Here is a 21795-nt window from a genome sequence, read left to right on the forward strand (position 1 = left end):
TCATCTTTAAAGTGCCTGTTTCATAAGGGGAAAAGTTTGATATGGTCAATCACAAGTGTTATTCAGAGGGCCTCAAGACTGTCAGACTCAAGTCTGATATCGAGGAACCAGATGCTCTTGTGGCTTGTGTAAACGAAAGTGGAGAAGGCACTTAATTAGATTCAATCAAACGGAATCAATCTCCATCCCCTCTCAGATTTGGATGAGTTTATAGGAGGGCTTGTTTTGAATGATAGCTCCAAACCTCCAGAAAAGGAAGAAGCAGATGAGGCTGGTAAAAATGCCTGGGGTGTTGGGTACCTGAAAGACAGAGAGAAAGGGAGGCTGACATACAAAGCACTTATGTTTTCACCACAATCACCTGTTTCATGACAGCCTCTTTCCATGATATAAAAGTCTTGTAGAAGAAGGCCATACTGCGTCCATGACGCGGATGTAAAGATTGTAGCGACAGTCAGGAAAAAAGACAGTCGCTCCACAGACTTAGTGCGCACAATCTCCAACTGGTGGAAATAAGGAGCACAAATGTTTTTTTGAGGAAGGAGAAAGATTTTTTGTTTTTAAAGTGTAAACACAAGCAGTCCAATGTTTTCAGTAAGTTTTATGATTTTTCTTTTCTTTTTTGGGGTTTTGCCACTTTTATTTGACAGAGACGGTAGAGAGGATACAGAGAATATTGGGGAAAGAGGGAAAATGTGAATGGAACATGACACAGGTAGGATTCAAACCTGTGACATACACATATAGTCAATCCCATAACAAGCTGTTATTGACACTTGCAGACAGCAACGGAGGGAAAAACAGGAAGAAACAAAAGAAGGTAAGAGAATGACAGGAAACAGACCACGAGGCACAGGACAGATAGACAGAGCTGGACTGATAACTATGGAAGAGAGAGAGATTGAAAACAGGAAGATGGAGACTGTGTGAGGGCATAGAGAAGAAGGATGGACAGCATGATAAACAAAAGATGGAATGCTGGAATGTCACTGCAAGATTTTCACACTATTATGGTCACTGTGAAAATAAGGAGAGAAAATATGCACATTTATTTCACATTTTATACAGTGGTTCTCGACTGATTTTACTTAGGACATCAAATCGCAACCCAACACAATACCAAAATTGTATAAATGTAAACAAAAATAACTTAAGCTAATTTTTCTTTTTTTAACTTTCATAGTTTTGTTATTTTCACATTTTCAAGGATAAGGTTATGTAACACAACCTGTCCATGTTGGCATCGGTTTAATTTGGCAAGCCGGCTTCTACAGAATAACAGATGAATTGGCACCAAAGGAGTTTGACAGGTTTTTAGTTTCTGACATCAATAACAAAAGATATGGTAAGTGATTTTTCCTCCTGCTGTCCTTTTTAAGACTGAGAAACCAAAAAACAGTTCTTATTAAGAAAACAATGGAACTTTATGATTTTCATTTCCACTAACGGTTCTTCAACGTGCTTTTTCTGGCAAAGCGAAGTGAATACTAAAATACTCTGACAGTGTTTGCTGCACGCTATTCAGACGTAGCACAGTCCCTCTTTTGAATTTACAGTGCAAAACACACAGCGTGACCACTGTAGCCTGATTCCTGAACAAATGACTCTTATGAGAATTTACAGTTCTTTTGAATCTACAATGTGAAACTTACAGCGTGACCAGTTTAACCTGATTCACAAATGAATGAATGAGTCTCATGAGCCGGTTCTTTTGAATCTACAGCATGAAACACACAACGTGACTAGTGTAGCCCGATTCCTGAACAAATGGCTCTCATAAGCCAATTCGTTTGACTCTACAGCGAGACCAGTGTAGCCCGATTCCTAATTGAATGAATGACTCTTATGAGCCGGTTCTTTTGACTCTACAATGTGAAACATACAGTGAGACTAGTGTAGCCCAATTCCAGAACGAATGACTCTTATGAGCCGGTTCATTTGAACAAACGTTTATACCAGTCTCATGCCCGCACCTTCAGTTGTTAGATATTAATATATTAGGACTCATGATGGCGCCGAGTATGGCTGCTGCGTTGCGAGCTCCGACACAACATTGTAGTGTTTTGTTTGTTTTGTTTACAATTCTTATGTTTTTTGTCTTGGATGTTGTCTGCCTTATTGTCTACGACAGACAAACACTTTTGGACATTGGTTTTGCAATTACACACCGTAAACCGGACTTCAAATTCCTCAATGCCGACCCGCTGTTTACAAACACGCCAGCGAAGCCCTTTGTCTGGGCAGTCCGGACGCGGAAACGCAGGAGGAAAAGGGGAAACAGAGCCGGCGTTCTCATCAGAGTAAGGCATCGTGCAAATCGACCCCCGCAACCCAGTATTCTACTGGCAAATGTTCAGTCTCTGGACAACAAACTCTGCGAGCTAAGAGCGCGCATCTCTTTCCAACGAGAGACGAGGGACTGCTGCATTATCTGCCTGACAGAAACTTGGATGTCTGCAGAGATTCCAGACTCAGCCATTGAACCCACGGGGTTCTCCGTGCACCGAGCAGACAGAGTGAAAGACCTCTCAGGTAAAATCAGAGGTGGTGGTGTATGTTTTATGATCAACAAATCCTGGTGTGATCAGAGGAGCGTACATTCTATCAAGGCTTTCTGCTCTCCTGATCTGGAATTTCTCATGCTTCTGTGTCAACCATTCTGGTTACCGAGGGAATTCACAGCAGTCATTATCACAGCTGTGTACATCCCGCCACAAGCCGACACAGACCGGGCACTCAAGGAACTGTATGGGATTATAAGCAAGCAGGAAACCGCGCACCCTGAGGCCGTGTTCATTGTGACTGGGGACTTTAATAAAGCCAGTTTCAAAACAGTCACACCAAAATACCACCAACACATTAGTTTTAACACACGAGGGGACCGGGTTTTGGACCATTGCTACTCTCCCTCCCCCGCCCACCATTTGGCAAATCGGACCACTCTTCCATTCTGCTTCTGACGACATCGAGCTTTATGCTGATAGCGTAACGTGTTTCATCAGAATGTGCATAGAGGACGTCGTTCCGACCAAAAAAAACACGGATCTATCCGAACCGGAAACTTTGGATTAATAGCGATGTTCATGTGGCACTTAATGTGCGGACCTCCGCTTTTAATTCCGGGAATGCGGAGGAGCATAAACAAGCCAGCTATGCCCTCCGAAAAACAGACCAGCAAAACGTCAGTACAGGAACAAGACTGAAGGACAGTTTAACACCACCAACTCTAGAAGCATGTGGCAGGGAATTAATATCATCACGGACTTTAAAGGGAATAAAAACTCTGCTGTGAACACCGCTGCCTCTCTCCCGGCACTTGTGTATACGGTTGTGTGACAATAAAGTGATTTGATTTGATCTGATATTAAACACTGTTAAAGCATTCAATTACCTAATTTGGCATAACTGTTTCATTATGTTCTTTCCATGGTGATGATGCATTCTGAGTATATAATCTGTGTTTTTATGCGAGTGACATGAGCAAAGAGCTCTGTTGTATAAATATACGTCCTATTTATATTTGTACATGTAGTTTGCTACAAGTATATTCCAAACTGACTCCTGAAGCCAACTACTTTTTTTATGTCTGGATTAATGCCTGGATAATATAACACACGGTAATGTGATAGAGGTACACATGGAACAGTGCACATTAAGAATAACATTGTACAGAAAAAAATATGATGCATAGCCTAATATTAAAAATCATTTTTAAGAAAGCATAGGCTCACAGTCTTTACTGAAATTATTGCAATCCTTTGTTATATTATCCTTAAGAACAATAACAATATTAATGGTAATAGGTCTAATAATTGAATCTGCAATTAGTGAAAGTGCAGGGAGTAGAGCCCGTTAGGAGAGGAGCAGGAACAGCTGACTCACATGGAGATCCAGATTGTTCATATTTTAATGAACCGGTTCTTTTGAATCTACAGTGTGAAACATACAGCGTGACCAGTGTAGCCTGATTCCCAAATGAATGATTCTCATGAACTGGTTCTTTTGAATTTACAATGTGAAACACGGCGTGAGCAGTGTAGCCCGATTTCCAAACGAAAGACTTTCATGAGCCAGTTCTTTTGAATCTACAGTGTATTTCTGAGACTTAAATCAGGCAGTGCAGTTATAGACTGGTTGCTAATATGCAATTCTCAGCAAACATGAGCAGATACTTGCTGACTGTGTTTTTTCAATATGATTAATGCTGGTCACATGTATTAGTGTGTGTACTTATGAGATCGGCGAGTGGAGAGAGGTACATGCTGATGGTGAACACTGCAGACGAGGACCAACTGAGAGAGCTGTGCTTCTCCATGAGGAATCACCATACTGAAATAAAACCAGCCTACACTTAACACACACACCATCACCAGTGTCTGTGTGAACACACGCCTCTGAAACAGACACATTTTTAAAAAAAGAAAAGATTAGGCTCTTTCCTATTTGATTTACAATGACAGTGGTATGGTTATGTTACAAATATGGACTAATTCAAGTATTCTCTGATCATTTCAATTTATTTCAGAACCTTCATATTTGTTGTACATCAATAAGTAAGAGTTGATTAATGATTATAAAAAGAGTGAACAGCACTATATGATGCACCTTCTCTTTGGTATAATAACAATAGGTGATGATGTATAGGCTCTGTAATGTGGCTCCAATGGTGTTGACAAGTGTCACCGTTCCATCTCCCCATAGTACAGTCAACCTAGATTACTAATCACACACAAAGATACAGGATGGCCCATGCAAGTCATTCAGACTAAACCGCTTGCATACACATACACAACATTACCAAATGAGAGTTGCAGCTAATTTTATTAGCCCTCACATGTACCAAATACATACTTTAAGCATGTGGTAAGGAAGGGCAGAAACTGAACATTATCTGCATTCTGAGTGGCTTTCATTTTCTTAAAATCTGTCCTGCAAACACAGAGAAGCAATTCAGTTGGGTGCTATGGATCACGGGACATGGATACAATTATGCACGTGCAAATCATGTCTCATAAAGCATATCATTCATAGTAAGCGTCAGTCATTGGCTTCAGGTGCCTTGCATAAGCTACACATTTTTACATGCATACAGTATATATTTATAAAAGAGGCTTTAAGAATATTTGTCGTTCTGTTTAATTTCTTTCTTTCTTTTTTTTTTTTTTTTTTTTATGACAGTGGTGGCTAATATTGTTACCATAGTTTTTCGGTAGTAACAATAATTGTAGAAACTATTTGGAAGGAAACTATGGTTACCATGGTACATTTTGCAAGGAGGTGTTGGCTTCAGGATTTTATTAAAAGCTGGAGTGAAAACAGCCTCTATTAGCAGCAACAACATAAGATTTGTAACCACTACATTCGACACCTAACAATATAACGAGAGCAACGGAACTAAAGCAAACATTTTTAAAATTTTACATGCGTACCGTTTCGATCAGCTTCACAATTGTTCATAGATAACATTACAATCCAGTCAAGAACATCCCGACGGTTAATATGATGCACGCACATGATAGCAGCTGCAGAAAACACATAGACCGAAAAGCAAATCAATGAACACCTGTGGCACTATTAAGATACCTCTGCAAGCAAGCGAATAATATGGAAAGACACCTTCACTATTTCAGTGTTTGCGATCAGCGTTCACTGATTCCTACATTTTGATTGGTTACCACCAAGCGTTGCTCACTGACGTCAATTTGTAGTCCGGATGTGTAGTTAAAGAAGAGGGAAAAATATTTGTGTTTTCGAAATAAAGCAGTGAGTATGCTCAAGCAATTTTAACTTTTAAAACCTTTATCAGGACGTTCTTATTTTTTAAAATTATTTGTCTAACGTGCTGATACATCATTTTTTTATAAACATTTTTACATGGTGTTTTTCTTTTCTCATAATATACATTATTTAAAGGTGCAGTATGTAAGTTTCAGAAACCCTTGTTATTAATGACACCTGTGGCCGTTAAGTTAACTGCAGCCAGCTACCTGTTGCTCGTGCTCGCGCTCGTGCACACACTCCATAGAGACATGAGCGAGCCAGCATCGACCAAAACAATGATGTAACATACAAAGAGACAATGTGATCCACCGGCATCATGCTGACAGATGAGGTAGCAAAATTAAAATTACACATTTATGATTGTTTTACAACAAACTTTGAGATTAAACTAAAACGACTTATCAGCTAACATAGCATACTGAAACACACATACAGCTACATACTACCAAACTATACCAGACTGTTTACTGTTGCACTGTTATGTTGCACTATTGTATGTTTTGTATATCATATGTTGTACTATGATCAAGAAACCAGTGTATTTGCTTAAATTTATCCTGTATACCTGACTTTTAATATAAAGAGAAGATTGTTGAAATTATTTGAAAGTTACGAAGCAAGGTAGCTTGCAATTCGTCAGCGTTAGCAGGCAAGATCAAGTTAGCTAAAATTACACAGATCAATCCTTATGGCACTATATTTCACATGCTTTGAAGTTATGTAAGCTTATCTGTCCAATAAGAAGAATGTCAATTAAGGGTCAGTTTTGATCCCCAAAACCAAACAAAGGTTCCTCCAGGAATCAAATGCCCTGCCGATGTTCACTCTAGTTTTCGCTCGACCACGATCACGTTCCCGCTTAGCCAGATGGGATTCAGTATATAAATTTTTTTTTTTTTTTTTGGCTTACTTGGAGTTTGTGTAGGAGTCAGTGTTGTGCTGGGAGCTGGACGTTTGCTGGATTCCATCTCTAAGATAACATTACCTAGTGTTGCATTTTGTTGACGCTGTTGAATAGCGGAAGAGAAGCACTGAGGCAAGGCTCTCGGGAGTGCGCATAAACGTCACATCCTTTGGATATTCCCGGCAAAAGCGTCCCTCTCCCTTCGCATGAAAATCAGTCTACAGGCTTTAAAAGGCAACCTAGGAAGTCCGGGAAGGGCTCGTTTTTTAAGGTGCGTTACAAGCCGTTCACACATTGGCAAAAAAAAACGAATATTACATTAAAATTTTTACATATTGCACCTTTAATATATGTTTATAGATTTATACTTTTGTGTTATACTACCCTGCCATTAATAAAAAATAAAAAATCCGAAAGAGGAATGTGTTATTTTATGCCTAACACAGTAATTTAAAGTTTACAATTAATGCCAAATTCTGCACACACATATTTTTTCAATTATATAGTAATAACAATTTAAATTCTGTAATTTTTATCTGTTTAAACTTGAAGTGTTGTTGTAAATCATGAACAGTTGTGGCCCTCATGTGATGCTTTCGCCAGAGTCTGTTTAGCAAGTCAGTCCACTGTCGGCCTTCTTTGGAACTCTCACGGGAGACTATTTCCAGTCATGCCAGTGCAGCTCCAATCTACTTGAATGGAGAAAGACCAAAATCTCAAAAACGGTTGGTCAAGATTACGATCAAAGAACATATTTCAAATCAGAAATAAAATGTAATAATACTGGAATCATAAATTGTGCTTCTTTACCTCATATTATGCTAAAACACGCAATTTTCCCGGCTTGTATAGCTAACGCGCATGCGTTGTCTGTATCTAAAAGACGATTGGCTCTTTTACCTGTGAGGCAGAATCTCCTTTCTACATCAGGGGCCGGTTGCACCAGCTATATGTAAGTTACAACTTAGCCCAATTGTGGCGTAAATGGGCACTATGTCACAATTTACGCACTACTAAATATTTGAGCGTTGCACCATTAAACTTAGGTAGGACGTATCCCTGCGTATAAACTAAATATTTACGGAAGACTCCGATCAGGAATAACGAATGGAATAAAAAAGCAGACTGATATTTTATGACATCAGCGAGCTCATGTTTTAGTTGACAGGCTTCAGTCCTTTCAACATATATGATGATGTTGGCATTTACACTCGTTTACATTTACGGGAGAAAACATTATGTAAAAAAAAAACGTACCTCTTCAGCATGAAACCGATCTAACGGTGCACTTTCCTGTGTACGCCGCCCGATGTTAAGTTTCAACATACGAAATAGATATTAAAATGAATAAATGTCTATTTTTCCAGCCTGTTTTAGGCTATTAGAATTTATTTATTTATTGTCCCTTATTCATTTTAGATACAGTTATTGAATGTTGTTACTTACATAGGCTAAATATACCATTAATGAAATCTTGTTTTATTACATATCGTATTTTAATGGGGATATAATTTATTACAGCTGACAGGTACATGAGCAAACTAACTAATGGCTTTTTAACACTTCTGTGTACAAATTTCAAGGCTGTTTATTGGATAAATACAGGTAAACAGAGAGCTTACTACCTACTAGTTAACTATTGCCTTAAGAACAGGTGGTGCAACCAAATTAAGCACTGACTTAGTTACAAACTAACTAGTAGTTACTAAGCCCTTAGTGTGAATTTTACATCTCAACTTAAGTGAGACCTTATGCACAGCTGGCGCAACCCTACCCTGTTGACCGTTGTGCGCTAGAGCTTCTTGGTTGAGCGTTCCAATTTCTCCCATTGATTTAAATAGAAGTGGCCCGTCTCTGCTAAATAGTCTTCGGCAAACCTGACTTCCCAAATTCTTCTCAAAAACACGAAATAAACAAGTCTGAGGAGTACATATGTACATATTCATGGTACCAGTTGTATCATGAAAAGTGTTTTATCTGCACTGAACGTGTGTATTTTGCAGGGAGTGTACGCTGAGCAAATGGTTTGCGTATATCTTTATTTAGGCAAATATCCATCTTTATTTTTTTGTTGTTTATTGCATATTGTAGCCAACTTTAGCTTCCCACTTGGCCTTCAGATTTTGAGGAAACAATGTATTTTCCATTGACGTGTTTGGTTAAATACAGAAGAGATGTCTTGTGTTGAATTTTCTCATCTGCCAAAGAGGTGAGAGTGCCAGGGAAAATACGCAAGTTACACCATGGCACCCAAGTGCCAGTTTACTCTACTCCCCTGCTCCCTCTCTCCTTTCATTCATCTCACCCCTTTTTGAGTGTTAAAAGCTGTGAAGTCCTGGCCAGGAGAGATGAAAAGGGAACTGAAGAGGAGATGTAGAAAGTTGGGTATGTTTGATTTGAGTGTTAAGCTTTACTCTAAGGTCTTAACAAATTCACAAGAAAATCTGTGTGCTTAAATAATATTCAAGATTTTTTGAATGCAGGTCATTGTTCTTTGAATCATCTACACAATATTCATACAGTATTAAAAAAAACTGTTTACACATTTTCACAATTAACAAATGTCTTTATTATGTTATATAACTCTCAATATGTACATTTTTACACAACTATTTACAAAAGCTTATAAACCAATACAGTACAAAACATTTTTTTTTTTTTTTTTTTACAAAAGCAGTTATTTTAACTTATTTGTGAGAATGCTTTGAATTGTTTCAATTTGTACAGTTGTGCTGTCTTCTGAAGGCCAGCTTCAATCTCACACTCTCTCTCGCTCTCACAAACACACGCAGCACAACTGAACATAGCTGTTCAAAACCAAATGTTGTGTTATGAAAGAAAACATATATGATTTCACCTATATGTTTGCTGTATGATTAGTGGCTTTCTGAATTAGTGCCAGTACATTTTGGAGGGTGTGTTCACATTACATCACAGAAACCAACTGCAACAACAGCAACAGGAGATCAAAAACACAGGAAAACACCAATGCTCGATAACTGCTCTAGATTTTTCAAACATATGCACGAACATCAATTCTTTATAAGGTGCAAGAGCAGAGTAAGTCTAAGATAATACCGGTGATCTTTGGCTCAAAGGTTTTTAAAAACGGTACAGTAGAGAGAAGGTCTCTATCAAACACAATATCAAGCCTGTAGTTCACCCCAGTGATCATGATTTCAGTTATACAGTTGATGGTTACAGGCCCTCAAGTCTTTAAGGTCTGTTCTATATCTTATCATTGCCAAGTACATTTGTGTGTGATGAATTTTCAGGAACAATGAACACACACTGTCTACAAAAGTAAAGTAAAAAGAGCTGAAGGGGAAAATAATTACAGAATAGTAAATACTCTTCAAAACAGAGAGAGAAGGTTCCCTGGTCACAACATCACTCTCACAAACACATCACTCAGCAACTTGCACACCAGCACCAAAACTTCAGTCCATTCAGTTTGTATAAAAATTCTTCGTAAAAAATCTATTATCTGAGCCAGTAGCCAGCACCAGCTTTAAAGTCTGTTGTGTCCAAAGTGGAGAGAGTCCCTTGATCAGGCTCAGTGGAGGTGCCGAAGGATGAATACAGAGACCAATGTGATGAAGCTTGGGACTGGAGCCAAACAAACACCGGAACTGCCCACGCTCCTCTGCACAACTGGGATCATTGCAATAGGGTCATCTGAAAGAAGAAGAGAGAAAGAGAAAGAAGGACAGTGAGTACATTTCACAACTCTAACACACTGGCTTACAAAGGCAGAAAAGTCACTCTGGAATTTCACATCATTTCTAAAGCAAATGGACATGCTGACAGAAGCGAAGAGGAGATTGACAGATAAGAAGTGCTCACCTGCTGGAAGCCTGTTGGATGGGTTATGAACGCCTCCTGCAGCCATCTTTTCTTTGGTATCCTCTTCCTTCTCCATTGTCTTCTTCTTGCTCTTGGAACCTAGAACATAAATAATAAATTAATGGTCTTAGCAACTATTAGTAATCCTTGTAATGCAGTAAAGACTGGCTATGAGGCATGGGGGCTTGGTGGAAAAAATGCCACTGAAAGTGGCAAAATGTGGGGGCTTAACTTGTTATTCTAGGCCTAGGTACACTCAAAAATGTATTTACATATTTCAGTTTCATACTAATTTCCATCAAATTGAATTTTGTAATCAGAATTACATTAATAAAATGTAAAATGTCTAAGGTTTCTTTTTGTTTAATTTTGTTAAAGATAACTCCAATTTGATAGAAATTTACTATGAAATTAAAATGCGTAAATCTTGAAATTATTTTTGAGTGTATACGTATTATTGCAGAGAATATAAGATACTGCACACTTACTCAGACTGAGAATTTATGATAATAAATTGATTCAATTGAAATATTTGACATAAAAGGATGACACACAATATTTTTATAGGATTAGAATAAATATGCCTCATAAAATGTACAATTATTGCCCCTTAATGAAAAAGTTAATTTCAGACACTGCTATGAGGATCCATAAACATGTGCTTGGTAATGCAAAGAACTGATTTGATTCTCACCATGAGGTCCAACAACATCCACCTTCAGTCTCAGACACTCCTGCCCATGATGGTGAAGAGGCTTAGCTGTGGAAAGGAGACAGAAAATTTAGAATTTAAATTGGTTTTATAGTCAAGAGTTAAAGGGATAGTACCCAAGAATGACAATTCTGTCATCTTTATGTTGTTCCAAATCAGTATGACTTTTATCTCTTGCATGGAACACAAAGGGAGATATCTATCAGAATGTCCAAGCTGCTTCTTTGCATACAATGAAACTGAATGGTGACCATGGCTGTACCACGTCTCTGGTCCCCATCCTCTTTCATTGTATGCAAAAAAGCAGCTTGGACATTCTGGAAAATAGTAATAAATAGTCATATGGTTTTGGAATAACATGAGGGTGAGTAATCAATGACAGAATTTGCATTTTTGGGTGAACTATCCCTTTAACACAGAACTAGCTAGGTTTTGTGTGCTTTTACAAATACAGATGTGGATACTTACAAATATAGTAGTAGCTTTCTCCCTGGTGGAACTCCTTGCCCAGAGTAAAGGGAGTGAAGCGCTGGAACTTCTCAGAGAACTTCTCAGGGGCGTGAGGAGCGAAGGGTCTAGAGCACTCCCAGCGTAGCTGGTCGAAGGACTGTGGCTTACAGGCCTCGTAATCCTCCAGCTCCACCATGTAGAGCACGTACCGTTCTGCCTCCTGGGATGGGATCTCGCCATGTGCGTAGTGAGGGCAGATGATGTCTAGGTAGTCATTAATGCGGACATCCACAGTGTAGTCGTCCCATAGGAAACTAGAAGAAAGAAAGAGGAAAAGAGAGTTTAAGGAAATGTTACTTATAATACCCATGTACTGAACAAAGACACACCTCAGGACTAACTAAAGTGGCTTGAAGTGCACAAACAAACAGAAACAATCCTGGAAACACCTAAGGGCCCCAGGCAAGCATCAGTGCTTACCAAAAGCAGGGGCTACACCCTGATGCACGTTTTGTTTTATGTGGGTGCAAGTGACTGACGTTCACCCTTCACCTTGCCCTTTTATTTGTATGAATGGCTGAAAACACCCAGTAAAATCCCTCTTTTCTTTCTCTTTCTTTATTTTTTTGTCACAATGGACGAAGGAGTGTAGAGGAGCGACTGTCCAACAGAGATTCTCTTTTTTTCTTGATGACAACCAGATTTCCTTGTCATCTGTTTCTCTGTCCCTCTCTTTTGATTTTGTTTTGTAAATTGTTGTCATTTTTTTCTCCTCTCTCATTTTTACTTTACATTTTAGTACTTTTGGACTCTTTCCCCCCCGTGTGCCGCTCTCTCTGTCATGACCTCTTCCTCGTTCTCTCTGTAACAGTGATGGAGCCGCTTAGACTGACAGACTCTTTGAATCTGCTCAGAGTGTTTTTATTACCTCCTCTCTGTCTCTCTTTCCTTTGATTGTTGTTTGATTGTTTTCTTTTCTCATTTTTGTCTGATCTAAGCCTCCCTGCTGCTGCTGTTGAATGTCAATTTTGCCAGATGTATAAATAACAAATCCAATGACCTTTCTGCCTGCTTTTCTTTCTTTACCTTGGTTTTATGTTGTCAGTGATTTATTATTGCTTTTTTTTTCCGCAACATTTCTGTCTTAAGCTGAAAACAGTACGTCATAATGAATTTATTTATCACTATGAGATCAGATAACAAGGCATCCGATTGGCTGCTTATCTCCACTTTTGGTGACTGTGTTACTATGCATTCAACTAATCAAATTACCATAACATTTACTTACACCCAAAACTCACACGGTCCTCATGTGAACCACCATCAAAGCACAAAGTGGTCGCTCTCCCCCCTCTTGCCCTCTGCTCTATCATTTTCTCCCTTTTGGCACATGCAGTTGTTGTTGCCATTGGGAGCCGTGGTTAAATGACAGACAGACACACAGGCTCCTGAAGGGCCCCCTGTGTCCCCCAACAACCTACATCTCTCACTCTTTCTTTCCCACTGTGCCTCTGCAGTAAGAATTAGCCGACCTGTCTAAACAGCCTTGCGGTCTATTCAGACGGGGGGTAAACACACTCATCACTGAGCTCATTAGCCCTGGTAAATGTGGAGATTAGAGTCTGTCTCGCACTGCTTCTAATCAGTGCCATGTTCAAAAGGGTGGCTTTTCTCTGTGTGGGAAAGCACACTTCATGTGTGTATTCAATATATCGTTAAACGAATCGCAACTGATAAGACCAAGAAACTGTGAAACAGATACTACATATTCAGCTCTATAAACTAGAGAGAGACTGGTTATCGGTTTGACCGCTATTTTAAGCCGATATTTTTACAGATATTTACACTTGTATTGTAAATGTGTTCCATTAATTATTTTTTGAGTATTATTTTGTTTAAAACAAATATGCATATTTGAATACAGGCAATTACAAATAAAAGTAAGTCAGTGTCGGTCACAAAAAACAATATCGGTTGATCCAAAAGCTGTCAAAGTGGTCAAAAGTGACTCAATTCCCAAAGCAAAATGTTCACCTCAGTGTGATTATCTTTACTAGTTTCAGTTCTGATCTGTTTTTCCTGAGTGTTAGACTGAGTTACATCCTTCAATCTCACTTCCTCTGACGTTTCTTTGAAGCAGTTGATTTGGAGCTGTTTGAGACCTTATTATAATGTGTTTCAGAGACCAAGACAACAATGTAAATTGGGTGTCATTAACTCCCCCACCTCTCACACGTCAGCCTCAGGGTTGGGGTCTGGTATCGCAACTGTGGTTACTAAGGCTTTGTTCAGACAGGCAGCAAAAAATCTGATTTTTTGACAGATGAAACTCAAATCTGTTTAGTTGTTTTGTAGTCTAACTAGTAAAAAACCCACATAAAATCTGCTTTTTACAAACCCGGTCCAGTTTACATCCATATGTGGTTTGAGATAAAAATATGTTCAATGTGGCGATGTGTATGTAACATCATTCAAAGTGCTTAAAATTTTATGCATTTATACATAGCTCCATACAGCAAACTATGTGACATTAACTATGACTACTTTGAACAAATGGATCAGATTTCGTCAATTACATATTTAAGTTCAGTGTGAACCAAGCCAAAAGTATTTAGTCCTGCTTATAGAAGCAGGTTTAGACTGAGAGGGTCTGCCGGGCTGTCACACACACTGCGATTCCCATGCCCATCTAATCTCTCTGAGCTGATCCAAGGCTATCTACTGATAGCTCTAACAATCACAGAACATCTCTGTTGTTCTTTCCTTCATGTGATCTGTCACTTCAAACGCAGCTTTCTCTCGCTGTACCCCACTTGTTCCCGTGTGACAGTTTGCTCTGTGATGGGCTGAGTGTGAGAGTGACGCTGTTATGCGAGGGGCATGAATCCATGTAAACATCAAGCATCTCCCCTCTTAAGCTCCCACCCTTTCCTCCTCTCTTCTGGTCTGCCAGATGTGTGTCTGTACCTGTGGCCCTAGGGCCACATCACTCATCTCTTTGAGAGGAGCCTGTGTGTGTTTAAATGTGTGTGTGGGCTTAAAGACTTTGGGTTTAAATTAGCTGCTTTATCTCTGTAATGAGCAGCTCAATTTTAAATGATAAGAGAAGTGGTTGTCTGCATTTTCTCAAGAGAAAAGTCTTGTTTTCAAACATTTTCTCCCATCTTCCTTTGGTCAACAAACAGATAGTCCTTCCCTAAACACCATTGGTTGAACTGATGTTGCTTTGTTGGGCCAGTCAAGACACTAAAAAAACAGAAAATGATTTGATAGCACCATAGAGTCAGAGTGTTTGCACTTTTTGGGGAATTCAGCCTACAAATTGCTTACTTGTAGATGCCTCTGCATATTAAGATGGGATAGTAGTAGTATTTTTACACAGAATTAGAGACTTAACATGGACACTGATTGGTATTCATCCACTCTCCCCCTCTTTCTCTCAGCAGAATGTTTCAAGCTATCAGGCGGGTCATTAGTGTCAAAGTTCAGGGTCAGAACTTGCAGACACACCCTCACTGAGTCAGCAGGGCACACACATACACATACTAAGAGCCGGTCAGTGCTGTACGCTTCAGAACAGATGTACTCACTGCCAAATACACTATACTCGCTGTCAGCAGTCGACACAAACTCATACATACACACACACACACACACACACACACACACACACACACTTAAGGGTTCAGTTACACAAAACCTTTAAGAGTTGCTGCTTGTCATGACAAGTATTATGATCCTATTGTAGGGGCTTGTTCTCACACTATCAAGTAATAAAACCTGTCTGCTCAAGCGCACACACACATAAACTATTGAACACTTTCGGTCCATCTTACTTTTTCTGTTAGGAGAGTAATATTTATAGAAGTCTCAATCTTACACCTTGGTCCTGTTAAAGGCTGACAGGTTCAGGGTGCTAAGCCACTGCTAAGTCCTTTTAACCTCACTGCTCTCTCACTTTCTTCTTGATCAGTACCCAATACTTATATTGTCTATCACCCCGGTTACATGTTGGTAATTACCCCAGCTGTAGCGGAGCTGATCAGATTTTTGGCTGGCTAATCCGCTCTTCCAAACCATGGATTATCACACTGAGTTTATGGATCATACCGCTCCTATTCACCGGCACTAGACCCATTTAGTACAGCCCATTTGCAGGTGTGATGGTAGGGTTGGGGTTACAGATACAGATGTTTCTAGTGAGGCTGGAGTGGGGGTTGTTTCAGTCTAAGCATATGAGTGTAAATATATAATAACACGCCCCCGAAACCTTCACAATAGGGGTTGATAAATATGAATTTTTAATGACTGATTCTTACAGGCGTTTACATTTGGTCCTCCTAAATCTTATGCAAAATCTTAGATTCCAAAGACGTATAATTTTAAGTTACATTATTTACTGAATATTTAGTTACTTTCTTGGTTTGACACCATTCCTATATATGAGACTTTTGGCATAGCTGGTTCCAGCTAAAGAACAGAAACTTTTTAAAAACTCTGGATAATTAATTTTGCACGAAAATGTAAACCAATCGATCACATGTCATTCGCTCCACCCCCATCTGTAGATCTTATATCTTTCTTATATCCATCCCCCTCCATATTCTCCACCTCTCTTTCTCTTCTCTGTTTAAAATCACATTATGAACCAGGCCTCTTCATTCAGGCTAATTTTTGAAGAAACTCAACTTTCTCTCTGTCTGACCTCTAACCCCCCCACCCCCCTGCTTCTGTCTTTCTGTCTGTACCTTACAAATGTCTGATTTCCCCCTCCTCCCTCTCTCTTTCACTTTAAAATGACTGCTAATTGCCTGCTGATATGGAGGCTTGTTGTTATGTACCATTCTGTGAGTTTAATTCAAATTCAGCAACAAGCATCTATTAAATAATACAGATAAAACAATACATCCTTAAAGTATCCTTTCTTTTACTAAATGAGAGGAAATATCTTTAGTTTGTTGACATGATTTGAGTTGAGGGTTCTGTAGGTGGCGATAGTGAGCTATTGAGGATGTTAAAGGCCAACACTCAATTTGTGGGAATTAAGAAATGCCATGCAAGGAGCTGCTGGTTAAAGCAAACAGCTCTGTTGTTTACACTTCTGACATCACACAGGTCACACTTTACTACACCGACAGTTACACAATCGAGCACATTACAGACACACACACACACACACAAAAAACAAAAAAAAAAAACTCCCAAATCAACAGTGCAAAGGGAATCAAAATAGTAATCAGAGACTTAGAAAGATGGACAAAGGGGTGACTGGGTCTTTTGTGGGGAAAAGAGTGCAGGGAAAGATGGAGCAGGGAGGGTAAAAAGAACAGAAGTAGAGAAATAGTGAGGAAGTCTGGAGTGAAGATAAGGAGAAGAAAGAGCTGAGAAAGAGGTGGAGGAAGGGGCTGTAAGGGTTACATTGCATGGAAAACAAATATTATGGAAAAGAAACAGGGCAAGAAAATGAAAAAAGGTAAAAAGCAGGGTCAAAGTCACTTATGTACAATACTGACCGAATTGGTACAAGACAAGATTTGTCTGTTTTTAGTTCATTATTTATAACTATTACTTGACCAGTTAAAAGCCTGGAATCTAATTTGTGGAAACACAACAGTAATGAGCCAGAAAAAGTGTTTCATAAACCATCAAACACTCTAGATGGTTGTGCGTCCCATAACACTTTATGGATTTATGGATTATATTTTCCATACATCATTTTCATTGTAGAGTGGGATTAGGCAGCACCGGATTACCAAATCTATAAATATAACAGTGATTTCTGTGTAAATGGGCCATCCACCCAGATTACACACATCTACATATAATCTGAGGTGGAACTCTGTCCGTTACACAGATTATAACCCTGCCTACATAGCTGGCTTGTGGCCATGTTTGTGTGTGTGTTTATGAGACAGAGACACAGAACAAGGGGGGTTAAAGAAGATGGATTTATGGTCTAACAGTGGAGTCTGTCTGGATATGTATGCCAATCTGTCTCGTCCTCTCAAACTCCAAAAAAAAAAGTGTGCAATATTTCAGCTCTGGCTCACTGCCTAAATGTTCAAAGAGATTTTAAATTAAAGGGATAGTTCACCCAAAAATAAAAATAATCATTCTCATTCATTGATTACTCACCTCTAAAGCTGCTCCAATCCAGTATGAGTTTCTTTCTTCTGTGGTACACAAAAGGAGATGTTAAGCAGTATATTAGTCTCAGTAACCAGTCACTTTCATTGCATTTTTTTCCCCTTCCATGCAATGAAAGTGAATTGTGACTGAGATTGTCAATTTGCTTAACATCTATTTTTGTGTTCCACAGCAAAAAAGAAAGTTATCCTGGGTTGGAACATCATTAGGGTGAGTAAATGATGACCGAATGTTCATTTTGGGGCGAACTAATCAAGTGCATCTGGCAGACGGGTACCAGCAGGGATGCAGAAGAAAAAGGAAATGGGGTGGACAATGAATGGACAGCTGAAAGGTCAAGTATAGCAGCAACATGTTTGCTGGAAGGAATCCCTGTCTACTAAATATATATACCCGAATCACACATTCCCCCGTGCCACACCATGTGTGTGTGTGTGAGTCACAGTTTTGTCAGCATGCAGTGATACTGCTGCTCGTAAAAACCACTCCCCTGCACTGCTAGTGAAACTTTGACGAGGGTACGCACATGCTTTTGACATAAACACAAAAATAAACACATAAATGATATGGACCAAATGTAATGATTAGATGATGCTAACGTGACAGGACGTGACAATACTTTCCCTTTAACACAACTGTCATGCAAGCATCATACGATGAGCACAAAAACAGATAGTCGAAAACAACGTCCACATGTCACTCCACAAACATCAGACCTGAAAATCCAGTCTCCTGGGGGTAAACACACTCACGCACATACTTGCCAAACCAGAGAGTTAACTCGCCAAAGGCCACGCACAGGAGATTAAATCATTACAAATCACTCACACTCACTCAGCTGGAAAACACTAGGTTTCTCAATTCGAGGAAACAAAAAGCACCGTTTGTGTTTGTTTTTGTGTGCAAATATTTTTATGTTGCAGGCAAAATCAGATGATCACTCCAATTAACATTTAACGCTTAATTGGCTTTACAAGTCTAGCATTGATTAGCCAAGTTTGACTAATCCACTTACATACTGACTGATTGATTTTCATGGTCTGACTGAATAATAAAATCTCTTTAAACTGTGAAAAGGGAAGAAAAGCAACAGAAGAGGCCTGAAATCCCATTAAAGCAAATATCATTGTTTCTTTTTTTTTTCTTAGAATGCGAGATTAATGGGAGAGGATTAACTTGGAAAAAGCATCATAAAATCATAGTTCCCACCAAACCTGCCAGATTATACTCGCTCAAGAAGGGATTTATCAAGAAGTTCTAGTCTTGATGTGTGGGTGTTTGTTTTTAACCTTTTCAATACTGCATGCTCAAAGAAGGTCATATGTATTATTTATGTTTGTTTACATGTGTGTGTGCATGTGTACAGAAGAAGAGCTTTAAAAAATTAGAAATCACACTGATTTTTAATGTAGAGATTGCCAGAGGGGCTTAGTGTTTTGTCATTATGAGTTTTCTTGTTTTGGTTACGCAACTGTTCCCATGAATGTGGACCATGTCAGGATTAGTGAGCAGACCATGCACCAGACTGCAGTCACATAATAACGCCCCCCCCCCATCTCCATCCTCCTGTTTTATTAAATTTACCAATCCTTTCTACTCTTTTTCCCCAATAATTCCAACCAGCTCTTGTTACTCCTTCATCACTTTCTCTTCCGCCTCATTTCTTTTACAGCAGGTCCTAAAGGAGTGTGGTCTCTGTTACACAAATTCTTGCCATCCCTCCGTCTCTCATTTTTTCAGAAATTGCTATCTCTGGCAGGCTCTGCTGAGTGCGTGTCTGGTTAAGGTTGGCACGCTCATGTTGCGCAATGATATTGATAAATGACTTACCCAAAAACACAAAGAGCAACTGAATCATAACACTGTGTGAATCCCCAGTGACATCATTAAACCTTGCAGTTGGGTCATGACTCTAAGCCCAAATTCCCTTGCCAATCTAGTTATCACTAGCTACTTTTTATGACCACAGGTTTATTATGGCCATTTATGAAGAACTGTGTACGTGCAAATATTGGTGTACTCTCTGCAGAGACAAGTCAATGACAGTTGACAAAAAAAGATCATGTTAGTAGGGCTGGGTCTCCATAAAAATGTCCCAATTTGATTCTGATTCACAAGCCCTCGATTCTGATTAGATTATGAATAATTTGGGTATATTTCAGTTATAATGCACATTTTATTTACATATAAAAGAAATTCTCTCTTAGCTAATGCTAAAAACTAAACAGGGAACCTTCTTACTTTGGTTACAAAATGAAAAGAGTAATTAAAAAAATTAACAGGGCCCAAATTATACAGTTCAGTTGCTATTTATTTAACAGATATAATAATCGACACAACCAAAAGTGAAGTAAACTTTTCAGTAAAAGTAGAAGATTTGGGAATTTTAAAAATCGATCGTTCCAACGAATATCGCGATTAATCGAAAAATATTGCGATCGCACAAATGAATATTGCGATAAATCAGAAAATCAATATTTTTACCCAGCCCTTTATGTCAGTTCTTGGTCAAAAATGCTGTTTTACAATACATACAGCATGTCATTGATAGCCTCTGATATAGGACTCTTCGTCTACAAAAGTCCATTTTCTCTTTCTTAAGTTTCCCGTTAAAAGCGTAATAAATAGCACGGATTGCTGTCATTCGTATTGATCTTTCTAAAGTGCCCGATGACCCGTCCTTTCTCAATATCACTAACACTCGAGGTGATATTACACTCGCGATCTTTTGATGAAACGCACATCAAAGTCTCCTAGGGTTTATAGGAACCACTGATATGTAAACAGTAATGGTATTACAACTTAATAACACACCGTTATATGACACCGTAAAAAGCGCAGGCTACTACTTGCCATGGATATTCCAGTCCAGTATGCCCTAGTCTATTTATTGCTGATTGTGCGTGTGTTCGAACATCCCGTGTGTGTGTGTGTGTGTATGTTTAGACTGATATGTCTGTTTATCTGTCTGGATTTCTTTCCACGTATGGTACTTCTTTGCACTGCCGGTGTGTGTTATAGCCTAGCCCATTTGGCTTGAAATTTGAGGGGGTTGCAACGTGAAGCATTTACATGTTTCCATTGATCATGGTATAAATATTCTCTTTTTTTAAGATCCTGTGTGTTCGAGTTTATGTTCATCGCACACAGCATGAATGCTCACCAAGAGCTGCAGAAGCAAATATTGAGAAACTGGAACAAAACATTGCATGCAGATATCAAATATAAAATACGCCAGCTAGAGTCATGTAAACGTTTATTTAGATGGTTTAGGTAGTGCACAAACAGGATAGATTTTAGTTGGAAAACTATATGAGGTTAGTGTGACATTCACATGTGAATACTAGCAAAACGTTGCAACATAAAAAAGAGAAACAGAAAATGACAGGGGAAAACGTTTGGCACAGATAAAGTAATATGTAGTAAAAGTCATAAAACTTACTTGGCGTTTGAGCTGTTCCAGTACACGCTGTGTCGCTCTGCGGATGCGTACCAGGCGCTGGCGCTCACCAAAACACAGACCAGCCACAGAAAATCCATCGAGTACAAGGTATAATACTCTTTTAAAGACTATATATGCAAAATACTGTTTTGCACGTCAAATATATCAAAGTAAATGTGCACTACTACAGTGCAAGAATAGCTGAAACGCTAGTGATTCAGTTTGCTTGAGTAACGGGTTTGTATGACTCTCGCTGAAACAGTCGCTGTTAAGCCTGTCGAAATGTGCGCTCAGTCCGCTTTATCAATCAGCCCAGAAAGCCACGCCCCCAAATCAAGACAACCAATCAAAACAGAGCCGTTCACAGATCATGCCTCTAAGCACGGGCTGAACTGATTGAAGTGAACAAACCCTCTGAATTGACGAATAAATAGTTTAGTTTATTATAATAATTCAGTTATGGATTCGAAAATGTAATTCACTAATATATTTAATACAATTCTAAATATTTAA

The 21795-nt window shown here is 39.0% G+C and overlaps 1 protein-coding gene and 1 pseudogene across 1 annotated transcript; both read right to left on the reverse strand.

The window, feature by feature from the left end:
• Window positions 1-192: 192 nt before the first annotated feature.
• On the reverse strand, window positions 193-5537 carry LOC127452914 (sugar transporter SWEET1-like; annotated as a pseudogene).
• A 3693-nt stretch (window positions 5538-9230) lies between these two features.
• LOC127452909 (ephrin-A1-like) lies at window positions 9231-21542 on the reverse strand. Its single transcript, XM_051718789.1, has 5 exons — window positions 21283-21542; window positions 11712-12007; window positions 11226-11291; window positions 10532-10630; window positions 9231-10363 (listed from the first exon to the last, which is right to left on the reverse strand). The coding sequence occupies exons 1-5, from the start codon at window positions 21378-21380 to the stop codon at window positions 10242-10244; spliced, it is 681 nt and encodes a 226-aa protein (XP_051574749.1). The 5' UTR covers window positions 21381-21542; the 3' UTR covers window positions 9231-10241.
• Window positions 21543-21795: the final 253 nt, after the last annotated feature.

This window comes from Myxocyprinus asiaticus, chromosome 15 (assembly GCF_019703515.2).
Source record: "Myxocyprinus asiaticus isolate MX2 ecotype Aquarium Trade chromosome 15, UBuf_Myxa_2, whole genome shotgun sequence".
NCBI classification, from domain to species: Eukaryota; Metazoa; Chordata; class Actinopteri; order Cypriniformes; family Catostomidae; genus Myxocyprinus; species Myxocyprinus asiaticus.

Excerpts from the sequence above, each read along its gene's own strand:
- LOC127452909 (XM_051718789.1), bottom strand. The coding sequence starts at position 21,380 with ATGGATTTTCTGTGGCTGGTCTGTGTTTTGGTGAGCGCCAGCGCCTGG. Across the intron at positions 11,292-11,711 it reads AGAAAGCTACTACTATATTT|CTAAGCCTCTTCACCATCAT; the intron begins GTAAGTATCCAC and ends TCCTTTCCACAG. Across the intron at positions 10,631-11,225 it reads GGATGTTGTTGGACCTCATG|GTTCCAAGAGCAAGAAGAAG; the intron begins GTGAGAATCAAA and ends TTTATGTTCTAG.